A 17,985-nucleotide genomic window follows, 5' to 3' on the forward strand; every position below is an offset into this window, starting at 1 on the left:
GGAAAAAGCTACTAAAATAATACGAGAAGTAACAAGTGTTAGATGCAAAAAAGGACTTCCGACGGGATTCCAGTACATGGACAATGATCAGCAATGTAATTCATTCAAAAAGCATTTGTGTGCCATGTGCCAGGCTCTTCAGACAGCCCCTCCCCCAAGTCCCTGCCCTCACGGGGCTTCTGCTTTGTGGAGGTGAAGAGTGGAGGACCCTGTGTACACACAGGAAAGGACACTAGTATGTGTACACTGTGTACAGCACCGATGTCACAGCCAGGGGGAGCAGTGACAAGCAAGAGGGTGAGGAGAGACCAACCTTAGGATGTGACTCTTGGGCTCCTTCGGCTTTGGAGGAGACTGGGGGATGCATGAGACTGAAGTGACGAGGGAGAGTGTTCCAGGTGTGGGAGGCAGCCTAAGGGGAGATGTGACATTCAAACAAACATGGACAAAGAAAATGTGGATAGGATAAAGTGGAGAGGATCAGTAGGATGAGGGGGAGTGAAAAAAGACTTCCTGCACACAACTGGGGTTTTGGGTGGGACTTGGAGGAAGCCAGGAAAGCTATGAGTTGGACATGATGAAGGAGAGGATTGCAGGCACGGGGCAAAGCCAGGGGAAATGCTGAGAGTGTCTTGTATGACCAGCTACAGGGAGGGCAGCATTCTGGGCTCGTGGAAAATGGTGCAGGATATTGCAAAGGGTGAGGATGCTGGGAAGGAGGATGGAGACCAGGTAGTGCAGGGCTTTCAGTGCCAAATAGATTTGATATTTGATCCTGGAAGTGATGGGGAGTCCCTGGTGTTAAGAATGAAACAATTCCTGCCCTTGAGGAGTTTGCAGCAGTGTTGGGGGATGGATTGGAGAGGTGCAAGGATACTTTAAGAATAGGGACTGAGTCCCATTCCTGGATGGAAAGTATTTTTTGTAACCAGGGTCTAGAGCATAATTAGGACAGAGGCCCGTGTCTGTACCACTGGCATAATTTTGTTGTTAGTGTGAGATTTCTTCACCATATCGTGATGGGGGCCTCGAGACCTGCCTCTTTTGGGCAGCTGTGCAACTTTGGGAAATGGTGCTTTCAGTGTCCAATTGTGATAATGCCATATTCATATTCATGAGCTAGTAACTAAAGGAAAAGTGGTTAATTGCGCACTCTGTGCTGGGAGGGAGTAGTGCCCACCCACTTGGAGGTAACATTATACAGGAGTGTGGGGGAAGACAACACATCTTTGGAAGTGGTGGCCAAGGGAGGGAGTTCCAGATTTGGAGAGATGATCCATAACTGACATGCCCTTTCTAGGAGCAAGGGTTATATTGGTTTGGTTTCTAATGAGAGATGGGGAAGTTGGGGTCAGGCAGTAGGCAGGTGACAAGGTGCTGTATGGAACGGGAGGCATGGTGTGCTCAGGTGGTCTGGGGCTGGCTAGATAGAGAGTGAGCTCCTTGAGAATGGGTTCAGCCACTCACCTGTTAAGGCAGAGCCCCCTGAGCAGCAGGCTCAAAGCTGAGGGAGCTGACTTCCTGAGGGACTGGATACTTACAAGAATGTTCAGTTTCTAGTTTGATTTGGGACGTGGTGTTTCCTTTCCTGTACCTATCGATACTGATGGAGTTACAGGGCTGGACTCTCCGTGTGTCCACCCCCAATGCCAAGACTTGATGATTCCCAAATGTTTTTACATGATTTATTATCATTAATAATCATTTACATCATTATTATCATTTTTTATCATTCAGAGTCAGAAAAGCTGGGCTCCAATCCCAGCTCTGTCAATTACCCACTTGTCAACTTGGACAAGTGATTTTCCCTCTTGAGACTTTGGCCTAGGTGACCTCCAAGACCCCTTTGAGTTCTCTCCATTGTCGGCTCATCTGGCTGTTCCCTGTTGACGAGGATGAACATCCCAGGCTCAGTCCCTTTCCTCTGTTCCTCCTCCTTCTTAGTGGCCAGTTTTGAAGGGAGACCATCCCAAAGCAAGACTCTAGTACTGTCTTCCAAAGTGGACTGACTCCTCTTCTCTTTGTCTCTTTTTAGATAGAAAACTTGCAAGAACAAGTCAGAGACAAGGACAAACAGCTGAGCAACCTGAAGGACCGCGTGAAGTCTCTGCAGACCGATTCGAGTAACACCGACACGGCCCTCGCAACATTAGAAGAGGCTTTGTCTGAAAAGGTGACCTTCCTCCGGACCCTCACTTTACAGACCTAGTCATCCATTGGTATAATTACCAACTCCCTTTCCACTCGCTAAATCAGGCCAAGATAAAACAGAGTAATGCCTGCCTTCAAAGAGCCTTCATTCTACTGGGGGAAGAGGGACTTGGCTTGCTGTAGAAACCCCTGCCTGCAAGAGACTGGTAGAGAGGGGAGACAGGCACATTGTTAATGGGAATGCTAGATGGCAAATGATGCCAGGCAGGTACCAAGTGGGATTCTGATCCAGAGGAAGAAGCTCCCTGGTGGATGGGGGATTTCGTACCATACTTTTCAAAGGTACTTCATTAACATTTGTGTGTTTTCAGGCCTAACTTGAAACCAAAGGCACGTTTAGCACCTTCTTTTTTTTTTTTTTTGACTTTTCTTTTTTTTTCTTATTTTATTTGTTTTCAGTGTTCTACAATAACTTTCATATCTCTTAGATTTTTTTCCCTTCCCTCCCCCTCCTTCCCTGCTCTCTCCCTGAGATGGCATACAATTTTATATAGGTTCTACACATACATTCCTATTAAATACATTTTCACCTTAGTCATGTTGCATAGAAGAATTAAAATGAATGGGAGAACTCATAAAACAAAACAGAACACAATACAAAAGAAAATGCTCTGTTTCATTCTGTGATCAAATTCCATAATTCTTTCTCTGGTTGTGGAAAGCATTTTGCCTTAAGAGACCATTGGGAATTTTTTAAGTCCTTGCATTGCAATGAATTACTAAGGCTACCCGAAAAATTCCTCGCACACTGTGGTTGTTGCTGTGGACAAAGTTCTCCTGGTTCTGCTGCTTTCACTCAGCATCAGTTCATATAAGTCTTTCCAGGCCTCTCTGAAGTCTTCCTGTTCATCATAGCACAGTATTATTCCATTACTTAGCACCTTCTTTTAGAAGAAAACCAAAAAAGCAGTTTTCATCAGGAGGCTTTGTCCCAAGTCTAAGATATTTTTAGTAAAATTAATTAACCCAACGATCAAGAAACATTTGTTAAAACATTTACTGTGTCTTGGGCAGGGTGTTAGGGACCGGGGATACAAAGACAAAAATGGACACAGTCCCTGCCCTTAGGGAGGCTGTATTCTCTTTTGGGGAGACAACATGTAGAAGTGTAAGTAGGCAAAGAATATACAATGAATACGTAGTAATTTGGGAGGGAGGGTGGCCACTGGCAGTTGGGGGAGAGAAAGGCAGGAAGAGCTTCCTGTAGAAGGAGATGTTGGAGCTAGGAAGAGAAGGTTTCAGAGGTAGAGGTGAGGAGAGGATGCATCCGAAGCATAGGGCACAGTCAATGCAAAGACCTGATAATGAGTGATGACACCATACCTAAGAAGCAGTAACAAGAACAGTTTGACTGGACTGTACAGTGTGTGAAGGGATGTAGAAAGAGTCTGGAAAGGTCGGTTGAGGGCAAGGAGAACATTAAGATTTTCTTTCCATTTTGGGAAGATCATTTTAGTTCTACCTTCTACCTCAGAGTCAAAGCAACATTGCCATCTGCCATGAGCAACACGGTCAATGTGCTGACCACAGTCAACAGTGGTCTGTAAGCAATAATTGACAAGAGACAAATGTAGGGGAAGGAGTCTTGAAATGTGTATGACTTAGAATAAGACATTTCTCTTGGCCTCAGTTTCCCTATCTGTAAGGTGAAAGGGATTCTAAAGTTCCTGAGTGTTCTAAAGCAATCCAACTCTATGGGGTGTTATGTATAACTTGTGACTTTGTAAAATAATCAGAATGACTTTTCAAGGCAAGGCAAATAGTTTTTCCGTGTTGACAGGTTTATTTCAAGAAGATGTCAAGTTGCTTTATGTTAAAATTGGGCTTTCCAAGACATGTGATTAAATCATTACTTCTCTACTCATTTGGTATTTCATTTTGAAGTGGTGTGACAGAGGTCGGGGGTCACTTCTCTGTGCCCTTTCTTCCAATCCCCTGAAGCACATGTGTGGACGGACCTCGGAATGTTTCTGAGAATGCTTAGTTAAATGGGATCCTAAGTGTTTCTGAAATGTTTGATCAGCTGGTTTTTTTTTTTCAGCATTAAAATCATTCACCCAAATATCAGCTCCCTCCATTCAAGCCTCTCTTTTAATGTAGGAAAAAACAGTTAATCCATGCCAGCCATGCAATGGCTTTGGATGGTGTCTGGCACCTTCTGTTCTGTCCTTCTATTGGGATGAAGGCAGAAGGTTTCATCCTGAGAGATACTGGAGATAGAGCTCTGGGCTTGGAATTAGGAAGACCTGGGTCCAAATCTCACTTTTCACCTTTACTAGCTGTGTGACTCTGGGAAAATCTCTGGACCTCTCTGAACTTTGGTTTCCTTATCTCTAAAGTAGGAATAATAAAGTGCCTACACCACAGAGTTGTTAAGAAGATCATAGCATCATAGATATAAAGCAGGAAGGGACATTAGAGGCCATCCAGTCCAAACCCCTCAGTTTGCAAAGGAGATAACTGAGGCCCAGGGAGTTTAATTGACTTGTTAAAAGTCACCTAACTAGGAAGAGCTGGAATTTGAATCCAGGGCCTCTGACTCAAGAGAGGGCAATTTTTCCACCGTACAAATTCTTTATGGTAGAACATGTACAGAAGGCATTGTGTGAATCTGAAGGCAAATGGGAAGCATCCTTTTCTTTTCCTCCATTCACATCTCGCTCATCTCCTGTCTTCTTGCAAACCTTGATGGATCATTGCCATCAATCTGAGTTAACTTTGCTTTTGAGTTTTATTTTTCTTTCTATTTTTGCAGTTTGTGTCTTTCTGGCTCTCCTGGATCCTTGTGTCTCCTTCCATGTGACTCCATATGTCCCCAGGTTTCTCTGAATTCATCTTCATTATTGTTTCTTAGGGTGCAATAACGTCTCATGTGTTCACGGGCTAACTACTTCATTTCCTTTCCTCTTGGGAAGCTTGGTGGCAGGGGGGATAGTCATGTTACTCCCTAGCTGGGTGACCCTGGGTAAGTCACTCAACCTCTGTTTGCTTCAGTTTCCTCATCTGTAAAATGGAGATTTTAATACTATCTGTCTCCCAGCATTGTGAGGATCCAATGAGATAATATTTTAAAGTTCTTATCACGTGCCTCTCACACACTAAGCCTCACAGTGATGTTAACTACCATTATTTCCTCCTGGTTAGGATTTCTTATTTAAGGTCCACTTTCTTCCATTTCTAAACAAGTGATTGAGCTCAGCTGATCTCATATTCCCCATAATTCCAAATTTGTGATTGATAGATTGGGGTCAAATTCAAGGCCAAGGGTTTAAGAAAAACCGAGAAGCAAAGTGTAGACACGAGAGCGCCCCAGGCTGGGCTTCAGTCTGTCTCCTGGCCAAGCAGCATTCTGCTTGTTTTGTAGAAGGGAATGCTGAGGAAAGACAGCAAAGGCTGCAGAATTCCCTAATTGCGAGGTCACAGAGCATTTATTAAGTAGCATTCTGAGCTCATAGTGGTCTGATCAGAGTAGGACACATTGAAACTTGACTCTAGCAACGTGATGCCATTTTGGTCCTCTTCAGGAATGAAGGACAACAACCAACCAACCAAGTCTCCAGGTTGGGAAGTGACTTGATGATGTGAATCCAGAGTCAGGTCTCTGGTCCCCTGGTCCTGCGTGTCCTTCCTGCTCTGCATTGATACCCTGTGATGGCCCCTCAGTCCCTATCCTTCCTCATCTTCCCAGTTTTGGCATATGTGGCTTCATTTGTCTTGTGATCATGGTGGAACACATATGCAGAAAGACAGTGAGTCACACACATAGAAGTTCTAGGGTTGGCAGAGTTGGCAGTCTGCTTTGTAACTGAGCCACAGGCTCCTTTCCAGCATTCCCCACAAGGGATCTTCCAGTGATAGTGAATCACTCCCTCCTGAGTTCCACTCTCTGACATCCTTGTTAGCCCATGTTTCTGCCTCTGCAGATTCTGCCCATTACCTTTATTTGGGGGTAGGGAGATTTTAATTTATATCCTTGTGTCCCTAGCACTGCGTACAATGCCTGGCACGTAGTAGGTGTTTAATAAATCCTTGTTGATTAATAGCTTAATTCTGGGCCCAAACCTATTAAATTGGATTGGTCATCTAAAAAGTGTCCATTTAAGTTTTTGAAAAGTACTTTTCAATCTCTAAATTGTCTCTTCTTCAGGACAAATGTTTCTAATTCTTTCTAATAACCCTCATATGGCACATTCCCTGATCCTCTCATCACTCTGGTCACCTTTGGCTGGACATGTTCCAATATATTTACTGGATGATCTTTCTAAAATGTAGATGTAGTCAATCAATCAATAATCATTTATTAAGCACCTACTATATGCCAAGTACTTAGTCTGGCAAAACAGGATATACTGCAACTATCCCTTCTTTCTGGACCTCTCTCAAAGTAGCCAAGAAATTCATTGACTACCATGAAGTACCCTTGGCTGAGGTGAAGCTGGCATGTTTGCTAGGGCCAGGCCAGGGTGTAGTAAGAAGTGCTTCTTACTAGTTGGAAGCAGCTACGTGGTTTGATGTTAGACAAGGAGTTAAGAAGACCTGAGTTCAAATCCAATCTCAGGCATTTACAATCAAATCCAGCTGTGTGACCCTGGCCAAGTCATCAAACCTTTTTCAGCCTCAGTGTTCTCATATGTAAAACAGGGATAATAAACATGCCTGACTCAAGGAGTTGTAAGGATCAAAAGAGATAATGTGTATAAAGTTCTTTGTGAACTTTGAAGTTCTATAGAAGTGTTAGCTATCCATCATCCTCATCCTCATCATCTTTATCCTCATCCTCATCATCCTCTCACTCCTCCTCCTTTCTTCTCCTTTTCTTCCTCCTCTTTCTCCTCCTCCTCCCCACAAGTTCTCATGGTAACTTAGAAGCAGAAGTAACAGTGTTCAGGGGGCAATATTTAGAAAGCTGGTCTCATTGTGTACTTGCTATGGCTGCCCTCTGCTACGGGGCATAGGAAGGCTGATGGGGGCCTTGCAGCTAACCGCCTGGGGCTCTTGCACCCAAGATAAAATACTCAGAGATTAGCCCCACGAGAAGCCAGATTCAGGCAGAGAGGTCTTTGCCAATGCAAATAAGCTGAAAACAAGAGCACATTGTTGGGATTTCTGCAAGTTTGCTGTTAATCAAGTTGAACATGGCATATTAGGGCCTTTTAACACATGTTTTTGACATCTAGCCTTATGTATCTGACAGTTAAATTAGTCACCTCATGATTGACGGAGAAATATTTTATGCTGTCTAATCACCAAGAAAGCACAAAAATATAGCACAGTCCTGGCCTTTTGAAAATAATCTGTTTCGAGTCCTAGAAGCTAATAAAACCTGCCAGGTATATATATGTATGCATATACATATGTCCTTGCATATACATATAGACATATATACATACATATACATACACACACACATTGACAAACATATACACACAAGTATTGGCACACATTTATACATACATGCACACATGCACACATACCCACATGCATATACGTACATATTTTCCCATTTAATTCGGCAAACTTTCTATTAAGCACCTACTAAGGCTAGGTACTCTCCAGAACTCCCTTGCACATTTCCATTTCTAACGCTCTTCTTAGATTAATTAGTCCATGAAGAAGAATTAACACTAGACAATGAGAGACTACTTCTTCTGGAATTGAAGATCCTAGGTCAAGAGGTGGAAGGTATCTCAAAAGTCATTGGGTCTAGCTCTGTCATTCTACAGATGACGACCCTGAGTCACAGAGAGGCAAATGACTTGTTTAAGGTCTCTCAGGTAGTCAGAAGGAGAGGTGAGACCCAACCCCAGCTCATCAGACTGAATGCAGGGCTCTTTCCACTGCCCCATGTTTTCTTAGGGCAAGAAGGCATAAATCTTTGTATTTGTGCTAACATGGAGCTGCCGCAGCTTTGGAAGCCACAACTCAGTGAATACTTAATGCCCAAAGTCTAACACACTTCGTTGGTCGCTACTAGTATTTATGGAGCCTGAGCACCTTTTCTTTAAAAATAACAGTGACTGAAAGCTAGGTGTGTTTCAGAGTTCGAGGAATGTAAGAACAACCACACCCTCCATTCATGCTCTGAATTACTAGGGAAATTGCAGAGCCCCAGAGGGAGAAGGGTCCACAGTTTGTCCAGCCTCTTCGGGACTAGGCAGGTGGCCACCCAGCTTCTCCGTGGAGATGAAGGCTGTTTCCTTTTTAATTTATTTTTATTTTCCCCCAATTATATGTTAAAGCAATTTTAAACTTTTTTTTAAGTTTTGAGGTTCATATTCAATCCTTCCCTAACTTCTTTCCCTACCCCTCCTCTAAGATGGTAATCAATCTGATATAGGATATACATATGCGATAGGATATATATATACAATTGTGTAAAACATTTCCATGTTAGTCATTTTGTACATGAAGACTAAGAAAGGAAGGAAGGAAAAAAAGGGAGGGAGAGAAAGGAAAGAAGGAGAGAGAGAAAGAAAGAAAGAAAGGAAGGAAGGAAGGAAGGAAGGAAGGAAGGAAGGAAGGAAAGGAGGAAAGGAGGAAAGGAGGAAAGGAAGGAAAGGAAGGAAAGGAAGAAAGGAAGAAAGGAAGAAAGGAAGGAAAGGAAGGAAAGGAAGGAAGGAAGAAAGGAAGAAAGGAAGAAGGAAAGAAGGAAAGAAGGAAAGAAAGAAAAGAAAGAATAAGAGAAGAGGGGGAGAAGGAGGGAGGGGAGAGAGGGAGAGAGAGAGAAAGGGAGGAAGGAAGGAAAACTAGTCTGCTTTGATCTGCATTCAGACTCCATCAGTTCTTTCTCTGGAGGTGGATGGTGTTTTCTGTCAGGAATCCTTTGTGATCAGTTGCTTTCCCTTACATCGAACTCAAATCTGGCTCCCTGAAAAACATCTATTGCTTCTCCTTCTGCCCTCTGGGGCCAAGCAGAACAGGACTAATTTCTCTTCCACATGATGTGGAGAATGGAAGGGGCCTGTTAGAACTGAGGACAGAGTCAAAAAGGCTGTTACTATGTGGGAATGATTGGGGCTTAGCTGAGAAGTTGAGCTTCAAGTCCTTGCCTTGTGTTCAGGTGACCGATTTGGCCAGTTCAGAATTCAAGAGATACAGAAAACAAATATACTTGAAATGCAGCACTTTAACACTGGCAGAGTGTTATAGTAGACTGTGGCCTTAATATGAATCAGCAGCGTATCACGGTAGTCAGGAAAGTAAATTTGAAACATTGATTGGTGATTTCTTGGATGAAGGGAACTGCCTGGTGAGGCAACTGTCTCCATCAAGGCAGACTGAACCTGCGTCCTCCTTACAGCCTTAGAGAAGGGCCTGGACTATTAAGAGGTTTAGTGACTTGGTCAGGGTGGACCAATGGTGAGATGTCAACTCAAATCTTTTAGACTCCAAGGCCATGGCTCCACTATGGTCACATTAAATAGGTATAGTGAACAGGAGCAGAGGGGCTGTAGTTCAGTTGACCTCTGCCCTGGTCATACCTCATCTGGAGTCTTGTATGGAGTCTTGTATGGAGTCTTGGAGACCGTAGTTTAAGGGAAGACATTGATGATCTGGAGCTCTGAGTTCTTGACATACAAAGATCAGTTGAAGAAAATGGGGATGGTTGACCCAGAGCTAACATTAAACTGCTACCATAAACATGTCCATGTCACTGTGCGGAGTGCTTGGCTAAGGCTTTCTCACTGGATGCTTACCACAAACTTGGGAGGTAGGTGCTATTATTATCTCCATGTTAGAGTTAAGGAAACTGAGGTAAACAGAGGTTGAGTGACTTGCCCAGGGTTACATAGAGAGTAAGTGTCTGTGGTTGGATTTGAACTCATGTTTTTTTGAATCCTGAATCCAGGCCTGGTGCTCTATCCACTGTGACACCTAGCTGCCTTCACAGAGAAGAGGAGATGTTCACTGCATTTGAAATTCTGCCAGGTAGACAGATAGATAGATAGAATGAGAGATAAAACATTAAGTGTTCACTATGTGCCCAGGCATTGTGCTAAGTGCTGGGGATGTTTGTGTGTATGTGTATATATGCATATATGTATGTATGAAAACATGTATATGTCTCTGTGTATGTGTATACACACATTTATACATACACACATGCAATATACATACTCACATGTCAGGCAAATACAATAGTCACTGTCCTCAGGAATTTTATATTTTAATGAGGAAAGACAACACACCAAAGCAGTGCTGAAAGCGTTTGGAGGAACAGGAAGAGGCAGAGGACTCCTTCACAGGTCAAGGCAAGGAGAAGGCAACGAGGGACTTGGAACCCTGCTTCTCAGCTCAGCTGTCAGCATGGGGACAGGGTTAGTGGAAGAGATTTGGGCTTGTTTTGCTGGATCCAAACAGGTAGAATTAAGACACTGAGTAGAAGTAGGAAGACGATTGAGATATAATGTTAAGAAAAACAAAATGAAACAAAGATTTCTTTACAAGAAGAGCCATCCACAAGTGGGCTGGGCTGCCCCAGAGGTGGTGGCTCCTGGCTGGTGAGGTCTTCAGCTAAAGTCAGGGTGAGCATTTGTCTGGGTGGGGATGGGGGTGGGAGGGAGATGGGGGAGATCCTTGATCAGATTCAAGTTGGCCTCGCTGGCATCTGAGGTCAGGATGTTGAATGTGGGATGTAATAAGCCCTTTGCTTTAGATCCCAATGACACATAAGCCATTCCGGGATTTGGTCCAATTCATCCTTTATTTGGCAGATCATTACTCTAATCTAAACCAACCTCTCCCAAATAGGATCCTTGGAAATTATTTTGCCTGTTAATCAATTTCATCCAGTACATCCAGAAATCTTGAATAACATGTGAATGTGAGAGGACAGAGTTGAATAATTTTAAGGGGTCTAATGGTATTCTGGGACTTTGAGAATTTTACATTTCAAAGCCAAATAATTAAAATAATGAGAACTGACACAAGATACTTTAGAGTTTGCAAAAAAAAATTATTGTGCACATTATCTCATTTGAGCCTCATGACAATGTGGTGGGAAAGTGTTAGAAGTATTACTGTCTTTATTTTATAAATGAGGAAGAAGGTTCAGAAGGTTGAGTTTCCTTGACCACCATCCTATGGCAAATGGGGAGGTAAATGGAAAGAATACTGGGTGTGGATAAGAAGACTTGGTTTGGATCCCAGCTCTCTATGTGACCTTAGGTGCATTCACTTCAGCTCCCTGGTCCTCAGTTTACTCATCTGTAAAATCAGGCAGTTGCCATGAGGCTCAAATGAGATAATGTGCATAAGAAAGTATTTTTTTTTCAAACTTTATAGTGTTGTGTTAGTTGTCATTATTTATTTTATTATTTTGCATTGGATTGTGAAATTCTCAAGTTCCTTGCCATCTCTCACTCTGTGATCTTACGTGCTAGGGCTGAGATTGGAACCCAGGGATTCCCAACTCCAATTAAGGCGTCTTGGTCACTATTCCTGTCCATCTCTCCTTATCTTTCTTTTTTCTCTCTTGAGGTCTAGTAGGAAAAGTAATGAATTTTGAGTCAGGTGCTCCAGGTTCAAATTTTCCACTTTTTAAAAACTTACTAGGAATATGACCTAAGCAGTTCTCTATGCCTCTATCTTCTCATGTGTAAAATGAGCAGGTTGGCTTAGGTGGCTGTGGTGGTGTCTTCTGGCCCTCTCTCAGTGATCTTTTGATCCAGGACCCCAAGAAATCCTTTAGGGCTCTCTGCTAGACCTTCACACTTGTGGAAGGTGGTAAAGTGTAAGAAGCTTGGCAAATTCAAATGGGAATTAAGGTGTGAAAAGACAAGAAAGAGTTTTCTACTTCATCCTGGATTTTAATGAGTGATATAATTAGACCTGCACGTAGGAAAATCAGAATGATTGGGATGGGGAGAGACCTAAGGCTAGGAGACCAACAGCAGCTACTACAGTGGTCCCAGGGAGGAGGGCCTGGACTGAGGTGGGGCAGGGACAGAGGACAGAAGAAAGTTTGAAAGATATTGCAAAGAAAGAATCATAAGAACTTGATGAATTGGTTATTTGAGGTGTGTACAAGGGAGGAGCTAAGAATATCCTTGACTGTAACAGGGAATTTCAGAACCCCCTCCCAGATTTTGGAGGGGAAAGGATCGTGAGTTCTATCTTAGATGCACTGAGTTTGAAATGTCTCTGATCCATCCATTTCCAGAAGTCCAATGGACAGTTGGTGATGGTAGACTAGAGTTAAGGAAAGAGGTAAGGGTTGGATAGATAGATATGAAAGTCATGTATGTAGAGAGAATAACTGAACCCACTGGTGTTGATGAGATTATCCAGTGGGATGGTATAGAAGAAGAGAAGGACCCAGGTTACAGCCTTGGGGGATATCCATGGTAAAGGGCATGCTACGATTGTATGGGGGAGGTGACCCTGGGTTCTTGGAGGTCATATCAGAAGGGTGCAAACAGGAATGCATCTTTATGGTGTTGAGCTAACGATTTGGAATATGAGACTTTCAATGGATCGGCCTTTCTATTTAGAAAAAGATTTTATCGACAAGATCAACCACCAGTTGACGACTTTTTTTTTTAGCTGTGAAAACTTTCAATAGGTCATAAACTCCTTGCTGGATGGAAGGGTCTCATTTTCCTTTTCTGTAAAACAAGAATATTTGTGACCTCTCTTCTAGTTCTAAATCTTTGAAATCTCAAGTCTTTCTAAGTACACGGACCTCTCTTGGTTTGAGGCAGTTGCTAAATGCAGTGCCCCAAAATGATGTGACTTAATTAGAGGAGCACCAAAATGTAGTTTACAAAGTCAGGTAATTTATTGGTTTAGCATACATGCTTTCTCAGTATAAAAAAAAAAACAAACTTGCTGTGTTAATATAAGCCCATAAGACTGGCAATTTAAAAGCCAAAGAATTCCAAACCAAATTTCCTTGAAGGCTTACAAGACTTGTGATTTCATTAGCATTAGGAACTTCCATGTGAGGAGACTCCTTCTACCAAGAAATCAATAAGCATTGATTAAGCACCTGCTATAAAAACCAGGCACTATGCTAAAAGCTGAGGATACAAGAAGAAGCAAAAGACAGCCCCTGGCTCAAGGACTTGCAATCAAGTGGGGCTGATGTAGGTCATCTCCTTTTCTGTTTCCTAGCATCCTAGAAAGTTGACTACACAACTGAGAGGTTAAATGCCTTGCACAGAGCCTTTCTGCTATGGTGTATCCAAAACAGAATTTGAACCCAGGACTTTCTGCTTTGAGGCAGCCCTGTAGCCACCATGCCAAAGCTGCCAGTCTTTCTTGAAGGCAAGAAATGATAAATCATTGTCCTGAGATGAAAAAGAGAGTTTCTGTTGGGGCTATTGAATTGGCAGCCCAGAGCTCACTTTCCTCTTCCTTGAAGGACATTTCACAGTTGTCCTAAGGGCTGATGGGCCATCATTTAACATCCAAGAACACACACACACACACACACACACACACACACACACACACACACACACACACTTGTATTTGTATATATGAGACAGAAATGCATGCCAGTTCAGAGACCCTCTGCCTTTTAGCCAATGGCTGATCCTGTGAGGGGGCATGACATAAATATTTTTGAACAAAAGTTTTTTAAAAGTTAAAAAATAGTTCTTGATCCTCCCTTTGGCATCACATGTTTTTATTGTTATTATTACAGTTATTCTACTTGGGTCACGTTCTTTAAATCCAAAGCTCTTGGCCATGAACCTCCCTGCCTCCTGATTTGCCCTCCTGGGAAGCGCGCCTAGGTCATTGCTAACACTGATGCCGCCTTTTTCTTCCAGTGTGACCCACTGTCCAGTCTTCACGGTTTCTCATTGCATTTCTCTTCTGCCACAGGAGAGAATCATTGAACGCTTGAAGGAACAACGGGAACGTGATGATCGAGAACGCCTGGAAGAAATCGAATCTTTCCGAAAAGAGAACAAAGATCTTAAGGACAAAGTCAATGCTTTGCAAGCTGAACTCACAGAGAAAGAGGTCAGTGGGCACAGTTAGGCTCAGCCTGGGCTCTGTTATCATTCCACGCATTTAGTCTTCTCATGACCATTGTGGGAGGCTGCTCAGACCTCCAAGGACTCCCCCAAGATGGGAGTCAGTGGCAGATTCTGTTTTTCAGCTATAGGCATTCAGTGGGAAGTATTTTCTACAGTACTCTTCACATCAACAAGCATTCCATAAACAGCTACTGTATGCCAGGCAGACATGGAATCATAGATAAAGTGCTGGCCCTAGAGCCCTGAGACCTGAGTTCAAACTCTAACGCATCCCCAGAGCCCTTCTTCACCTCTCAGAGTTCCAGGCAATACTCTGAAAGTGTAAGTTACAGAACAGGTATCAGTTGGTAGAAGGAGTTTCCATTCTGGGATTACTCCTGGCCAAATGAAATCATAGTTCTGGATAAAAATATATTTACATACATGCATATGTATCTATGAATACACATCATATATATGTACCTATATACATATACATATGTATATATATGTGTATTGTGTTTGATTGAAGATCATGACTGTGGAATCTCTGCTTAAGCAAAAATCATTTATGCATACTAAATTGTAATAGCACTTTACTAATTACAACCTTTAAATGATAAAAAAAAATACAAAAATCCTTTCCATTTTGGACACTGTAGCCTCCGTCAATGTCATTGTCATCGCCATCATCGCCGTCAGTAAGCATGGGCTGAACAGTTTCTCTGCACAAAGCCCTGTGCTAATGACACCAGCCACAGTGCCATGGTTTGATGATGGTGGTCCTACGGCTCCCTTTTCCTTGGTTCTCCAGGGCTTATATCCTCATTTTGCAAAAGAGGAAACAGGGGCTCCTAAGAAAGGGAGGTAGTACTGTGTCTTGGTTCACAGAGATACTAACTGTCAGTGTCAGGTTTTGAACCTAGGTCTCTTTGCTTCCAAGTGTAGCATTTTGTTCACTGTGCTATCCCATTGATCTTGTCTACTGCCCTCCCTCCACACAACATATCCTTTTAAGGAACTTATAATTTAGTTCAAAGGTGAGACAAGAAATAAGAAAACAGAGTGGGAAGAAGACTGGCCTTGAACTTTGAGGTTCTGGATTCAGGTCCTAATATAGCCACTCACAAACTGTGTTGGGCTGGCCACTTTGTCTCTATGGGACTTCCCTTTTTCATCAGTAAAGGGTGAAAAAGGGACTATATTAGACTGTCTCTCAGGTTCCGTAGAGCTCTAAACCTGGTATTCTATGATATATGTAAAATTGACCCAAACTCAAGGCCATAAATGTTGAGTGCCAAATGACCAGTACAAACAGTTGGTGTAAGTTAGTTGACAACTTGGGCTAAGGGTGAGCTCTGGTCATTGCATGGGGGTGGAGCAAACATTTATTAAGTACCTATCATATACTAGGCACTGTGCTGAGCCCTTCATAAATATTATCTTATGGGGATTGGGGTGGAGCAGGGAAGGCAGCCAGATGACATGCTTCCTGCCAAGTATCTGCAGAGAGATGGAACAATTAAGTCAAACATCAGAACATTCCATCTATTCAGGCTCATTCAAAGACAGAAATAAAGGGTCTTTTTTCATCTGTGGACTACTAATTATCTGTCTCCTGATTTACTCTGTTTAATTTTGTTTCCTCCCAGCCCTTTGATTTCATCTGGATATTATAGTCGATAGAGAGCTAGATTTGGAGTTAGGAAGACCTGAGCTGAAAGTCTTCCTCAGGCACTTTCAAGATGGTGGTCCGGGACAAGCAATATCTCTGGGCCTCGGTTTGCTCATCTGTAAAATGAGGGGGTTGGAGGCAACTATCTCTGAGATCCTTTTAAGCTCTGGACCCATGAATCTTGGAGAGCTCTTCTACCAATTTGGATTAACAATAGTTGATTTAAACATTAAAAAAAAAACTTATCTTCAATTTTTCTATCATCTTCATTTCTCTGGGGCTTAGAGGAATGCAGTGAGGCCCACACTCACCCAGAGGTGGCACTCGAACCCAAGTCTTTCTGTCTCCAAGGCTAGTAGCTCTTTGACCTCTGCTTATAATGATACTTAGACTCAGAACATTCCATTGGAAAAGGGGTTCATTGTTGATGGATGCTTGTTTTACTCCCATTTCTTTCCTGTTTTAGTCTAATCTAATTGACCTCAAGGAACATGCCTCCTCCTTGGCATCCGCAGGCCTGAAGCGGGATTCCAAATTAAAGTCGCTGGAAATAGCCATAGAACAAAAAAAAGAAGAATGCAGTAAGTTGGAAGCTCAATTGAAGAAGGTAAGTGAAGGCCAAGAAACTGCCCCCCGAAAACAAATGGCCGTAATGGAGAAGGACGGGGCCCGCTCTCCAACACAAGCAGCCCGCTTATCTTTTGCCGTCTGCTGATAGAATTAAACACTCTTTCTTCTTAAGGAGCCTGCCTCAAAGCTGTCTGTGAACCTGAAAAGTTATGTTAGGTTTCCTGTCTAAAGAGTGCTTGAAAAATTGATGAAAATACCAGAGTGGAAGTGAAGGACATTATAAAAACCAGCCGTCACTCGGCGGGCAAATCTAAACTTTGGTCAAAGATAAATGCGAATGTTTGCAGTAAACCAAAGAATTAAAGGGTCGCATGGTAAATTATAAACTTCCACTCCCAGCAAAAGGGTGTTGAATTCTTGTTCTGAAACTCTGCAGAGTTTCCCCTGCATAACTTTTAATCTGTAGCCATTGACTTCCCTAGTCAATTAGTGGACAGAATTGGTGGATGATAATTTGTTCAGCAAAAGAGAAAGAAGAATGGGGAGGTTGGGGGGAGGGAGGCATAATACAAAAGAAAGCATGTTGTATGTATGATCCCTTTATGAAAGACTATTGCTGCGTTCAGAGTTTTAAGTGACTTGAGTATTTTTTGTGGATGCATTCCCAATCATGCCTTGTTTTTTTGACTTGATTCCTGTGTTGTTTGGTTCTGTCTGCATTCAATGTTCGCACAACTCAGAACGTTATGACTTCAGTACTCTGTTTTCCTTCAGCAGCACCTTTATCAGCCAATCAGAAGCCCAGATAAAAGTTTCTTTGAATTCAATACGGCTTGGAGTAAAATTAAACTACTTATGTAAAGTAATCTGTAGCAGTGAAATAGGCTTTTATTCTCTAAAGCTATGGAAATGTCGATAGATGGAAGATAAGGGAAAAGCAGGGATCATATGTGAACTGTGAAATTATTCTGAATATTTAAAAAGGGTGTGATGGAAAGTATAATGGAAATGCAACGGACTATCGTTCTTTAGCAGGGGATTTGGAGAAATGGTTATATGAGATTATGTTAATATAGTTTGTATATGAAATAGATGGAACCAATTCAGAGAGATGGGGGAACAGGTCAGCTCCCCTTATGACTACAGTGACTGCCAAGATCCTGTTTACTGTCAACAATAGTCTATGTAACCAAGTTATATTAAAGCAAATTAAGTAACATACCTTTGTGATATCAGAATTCTAGAAGTCCAGAGCTGGAAGGGACCTCAGAAGCCATCAAATCCAATCTTGATCTGCATGGAATATCCATCTCCAGCAAATAATCACCTAGCCACTGTTCAAAAGAAATCCAATATTGCAAAATCTGTTGCCTCCAAGCAGGCCACTCTCTGCGGATCGCTCAATTGGTTTTTTTGTTTGTTTGTTTCGTTTTGTTTTTCCTTACAGGCAGCCCCAGTCTGCTTTCTTGGGGTATCAAATGTTGTTTGTAGATGTTCTCTCAAGAGTCAGAGTTTACTGTGAGGCTTTTGACCAAGTATGAAATATAGGAAGAAACTAGT

At 42.5% G+C, this 17,985-nt stretch overlaps 1 protein-coding gene across 6 annotated transcripts in view; it reads left to right on the top strand.

Moving 5' to 3' along the window:
- The window catches only part of ERC2 (ELKS/RAB6-interacting/CAST family member 2), a 1,010,504-nt gene that overhangs the window by 398,186 nt on the left and 594,333 nt on the right, over positions 1 to 17,985 (top strand). For all 6 annotated transcript variants that reach the window (XM_072599028.1, XM_072599030.1, XM_072599026.1 and 3 more), the window contains 3 exons: positions 2,036 to 2,173; positions 14,044 to 14,184; positions 16,322 to 16,462. In XM_072599028.1, coding sequence (XP_072455129.1) covers positions 2,036 to 2,173; positions 14,044 to 14,184; positions 16,322 to 16,462 — 420 coding nt within the window. The remainder of the gene's footprint in view (positions 1 to 2,035; positions 2,174 to 14,043; positions 14,185 to 16,321; positions 16,463 to 17,985) is intronic.

This window comes from Notamacropus eugenii, chromosome 3 (assembly GCF_028372415.1).
Source record: "Notamacropus eugenii isolate mMacEug1 chromosome 3, mMacEug1.pri_v2, whole genome shotgun sequence".
NCBI classification, from domain to species: Eukaryota; Metazoa; Chordata; class Mammalia; order Diprotodontia; family Macropodidae; genus Notamacropus; species Notamacropus eugenii.